At 43.1% G+C, this 4282-nt stretch overlaps 1 protein-coding gene across 1 annotated transcript in view; it reads left to right on the top strand.

Annotated features, from left to right (window-relative positions):
* The first annotated feature begins 227 nt into the window (after window positions 1-227).
* The window catches only part of GCM1 (GCM transcription factor 1), a 16423-nt gene continuing 12368 nt past the window's right edge, over window positions 228-4282 (top strand). The window contains exon 1 of the mRNA XM_027126823.1: window positions 228-302. Within this exon, the coding sequence (XP_026982624.1) occupies window positions 228-302 (75 nt within the window). The remainder of the gene's footprint in view (window positions 303-4282) is intronic.

Genomic DNA, 4282 nt, shown 5'->3' with positions numbered 1-4282 from the left:
GCCAAAATATCAATGAAACAGGCTTTTCTGGCAGACGAGCACTGATTTTTATCACTTTAATGGTCAGTATTACTGTCATTTATTTTTTAGTGTCAGAAGACAGTCCACTGGTCTAAACTGCCTGGGCGGACTAATCCAACTGTGTTAAGAGCCTTTGAGAGCAAAATTCTCAAGCACTCCTGAGGGCAGTTGGACAGATGGAAACCTGTGGGCGACCCGATTTTATCATGGAACTTGAGAACGTTGATTCTGAGGACAAAGAGACGTTAAGCTGGGATATTAATGACATGAAGCTGCCACAGGTATGTACTTGCTTTAACACCGGCTTCAGCATTTGGCTGTGAAGCCTTGACCGGTAACTTGCTAAGACCTGGAAGGAACTTGGTGAGGGTCCCAGCTGGGTAAACACTTCTCCTCCAGAGCTTCGGCTGGACATCTGACTGAGGACTTTTGAGAGGAGGTGCTAAGATCTATGAATTGAGCAAGCCCTTACCAACCAGACTCACCCGGTTACAGACAGAAGCAAAGAAAATGTTACTTCCCTTCTCTTTCAAAGTTGGCTTGGCTCACATGGCACCCGCCTGCTAGCTAGTAAAACAAAATCCACGCTGATGTGTTTGTCCATAGATCGACCCTCTGTAATGCACAGGCTCCCATACTACCTTATTTGCTATAGTCATGGATTTAACCTAAATCTGTCACTGGAATGTCCCGGTGAGAGTGCTCTTCTAGACCTTTTGTAACTAGTACACAGTCCACAGACATGGGGCTCCTCTCCAACTACAGAGTGACTTTCATTTCATGTTTTCTTTGCTTTGTCTTTGGCAATTGACTTTTTTTTTTTTTTTTTTTTTTTTTGGCTGCCTCTGGTCTTAGGTGCAGCGCATTGCATGGGCTTTTCGTTGTAGTGCGAGGGCTTCTCTCTAGTTGTGGCATGTGGGTTTTCTCTGAGTTGTGGTGCGAGGGCTCCAGAGCATGTGGGCTGTGTAGTTTGCGGTACACAGGCTCTCTAGTTGAGGCTCGCGGGCTCAGTAGTTGTGGTGCGCGGGCTTAGTTGCCCCAAGACACGTGTGATCTTAGTTCCTTGACCAGGGATTGAACCCACAACCTGTGCATTGGAAGGCGGATTCCTTACCACTGGACCACCTGGGAAGTCCCAGCAATTGACATTTTAAACTCTTAAGTTGGTGGAAAACATTAGTTGCTTTAATTTTTTTTTTTTTTTTTTTTTTTGGCCACGCCACATGGCATGTGGGATCTTAGTTCCCCAACCAAGGACTGAACCCCGGCAGTGAAAGCACCGAGTCCTAACCACTGGACTGACAGGGAATTCCCAACATTAGTTGTTTAAAACTGACTTTCTTGACCTCCCTTTTTGGCCTTTCTTCCAGTGAAGAATGTTCCAGTGAAGAATGTTTTCACTGGAAATTGTTGGGAAAGGTGGCTGGGAAAGCTAAGACTGGGAGACCACCAGTACCATCTAGTGAGAGGTCAAGCTCATCTGCCTGATTCTGGAGAACAAGAGATTTGAACTATCCCAAGCAGGGGAGAGGGGATGGAGACGCCACAGTGTTGATTTATAATCATTCCAGATTTCACTCTAATGAAGGCTTCCAGATCATTCCAAATTTCACTCTAGTGAAGTGTTTCTTTACAGATTTTTTTTTTTTTTTTTTTTGCCAAGCCCTGTGGTATGCGGGATCTTATTTCTCTGACCAGGGATTGAACCCGTGCCCCCTGCCATGGAAGCGCAGTCTTAACTGCTGGACCACCAGGGAAGTCCCCCAAGTGTTTCTTCTGTTTCTTTTTATGTTTACCCTTAAATCTCCTCCCGTGTTATCTCTGGGTAGGTCTTAGAAAAGCTGGGAAGCACCAAGTATGCCCTACTTTCCATCCATTTAAGGATGGTTCAATACACTACAGCTAAATCATGCAAATATTTATTTTAAGGATCTATCTTTGTAGTTGCTTGTAATTGGTTTACAATAGTTGTAGCTGTTTTAGAGGAAACTTTAAGGTAAATTTTAATTACTCCTGGCTCAGGGACCCATATTCCTAATTCATGACTGCAGCTCTCAAATAGAGAAGATGGACATCCTCAAAAACAAGAGTTGAAGGAAGCAGGTACATAGATGATTTTGCAAAGTCACATCATAGAGTAGGAGCTTTAATGGGGTCTAAGAACCCTCTGAAATGGCGGGCAACACTGTACTAACGTTTATTTTTTCTGGGACAGAGGATTCATATCTTTCATCAAATCTGTAGACAAAAGGAAGAAACACTTCCCTGGAGGGGATCTCAGGGCTCATAAAAGTTCATGTTCCAACATGAATTTTCCAAAACTCAAGCATTCTCAGCTACCCAAGACATTAAAATGAGACATTTACAATAAAAGTACACATTCAATTTTGGAAGTGTGTCATTTTTAGTTCGTAGAAAAAGTTTGATTGTTCGTGGAAATAGGTAAGTGCCCTTCAATTCGTTAAATATGCCAGGGAAATGATTAAAAGAGCAAAATATTCCTTAGTATTTTCTGAGCAGAATCAACACCATCCTCATCTGGGTTTATGCTGGCTTTGGAATCGTATCAAGACCCAGGTGAGGTGAAAAATAAAAGGTCTTGGAAGGATTTCCAAGCACAGTAGATTTTATACTTCAAGAGTGTTTCTGAAGGCAGAGTGGTGTATGGTGAGAACAGGGCTAGGAGACCAAGTCCTGGCTTTGAATTCCAGTCCTGCCTCTTTTTATATGTAGAATTTCACGGGGTGGTTTAGCTTTTCTGAGGCTCCCTTTCCTCTTCTGATAATGAAGTGCTTGCACTAAATAGTCTCTTACGGACCCTTTCAGTTCTAAGAGTCTAGGATTCGGTGACCTGAGATTTGGAAGACGGCCTGCACCCTAGAACGGGGGCCGGGTGCCAACCACAGGGCCTGGTACGTGTTAAACACAAACAACAAATACGAAATTCACGAGTGATTGGCTCTATGGCTTATCTGTGTGACTCTAAACCAATCTATTTTCTTAAGTCTTCATTACCTCCTCTGTAAAATGAAAATAGTAATTCCTTAGATACCTTTCTTAAATGTCTAAGCTGTTTAGAACAAATGTGTTCTATAGTGTGTAAGTTACAAGGAATTTTAATGGATGCTGCGAAGGAAGAAAAGGACTAAGTTCAATGAAGTTAAGCCAATTTTTTTTTTTGGCCACACTGTTCATCATGCAGGAACTTAGTTCTGACCAGGGATCGAACCCGTGCTCCCTGCAGTGGAAGCGCGGAGTCCTAACCACTGGACCGCCAATTTCTCTACTGCCAACATGGTGCCTTTCTTACTGCACTGGCGGCTCTCCCAAGAGGAAGTTGTTGGCATTGTTGCCCTATCATAGTTTTGACTACAGAGCCCTTTTTTCATGGAGCCCCTTGGGCGATGAGTGTGCCTCAGACCATCTGTTCGAGCATTAAAACATATGTTCTAAAGGATTACATCTATAATAACATGCACTGGCTTATTACTATTATACATTTCCCCAATTTCATTCTTTTTCCCACCCATACAAAGAATTTACAGTTTATTGTTCATATTTTTATATTCTTGCCAGGATTCCTGCAAATTCCTGTAGCTTGTAGACAAATTCCTTTCTTATTAATGCACCCCCCTGCTTCAAGTTTTGAGATGGTTACAAGAGTGCTCACTGCATCTTTTGGTCCTGGGAACTCCATAGCCCTTTATACATCCCAGATAGATCACGATCTGTGGGTTAATTTTTGGCAACAGTGAACAATGACATCCTTATCAGGATAGCAGAGATTTTTGAGTGCCGGGGATGTGCCAGACACCATAGCAGGCTCAGGGATACAGGGGCCGCTAAGCTATGCTAACTTTCACGGAAGGGCTCATGATCTTCTGGGCCAGTGAAGCAATACCAGTGTCCAAACAGAGAATCGATGCTGTGTAGAAAAATGCCGGAGGCGCTGAAAGAGGACGTACGTAATTCAGCATGACTCAGGCATGGGGAGCAAGGCGTAACATCTGGCAAAAGGCTCTCTGGACACATACACTGTAAAAGGTGAGAGGATTAGGGCAGGTGAAGATAAGAAAATCCAGGCAGAGTAGAGCACTTTGAAGACTGTTCAAAGGCTACATATGGGGAAGCTGTGCACAGACAGCAAGGGGATCTGGAAGGCTACCGGCGTGAAAGGTGGTTTGGACGCAGGCTATCCTAAGATGATTCAGTTATTTTATTTTATTTTATTTTTTAAATTTTTTTAAAGCATTGTTTTTTT

The sequence above is a fragment of the Aethalodelphis obliquidens genome, unplaced genomic scaffold (assembly GCF_003676395.1).
Source record: "Aethalodelphis obliquidens isolate GAN/ISIS:26980383/991018 unplaced genomic scaffold, ASM367639v1 scaffold31, whole genome shotgun sequence".
Taxonomy (NCBI): domain Eukaryota; kingdom Metazoa; phylum Chordata; class Mammalia; order Artiodactyla; family Delphinidae; genus Aethalodelphis; species Aethalodelphis obliquidens.
This window is presented reverse-complemented; position numbering and strand designations above follow the sequence as displayed.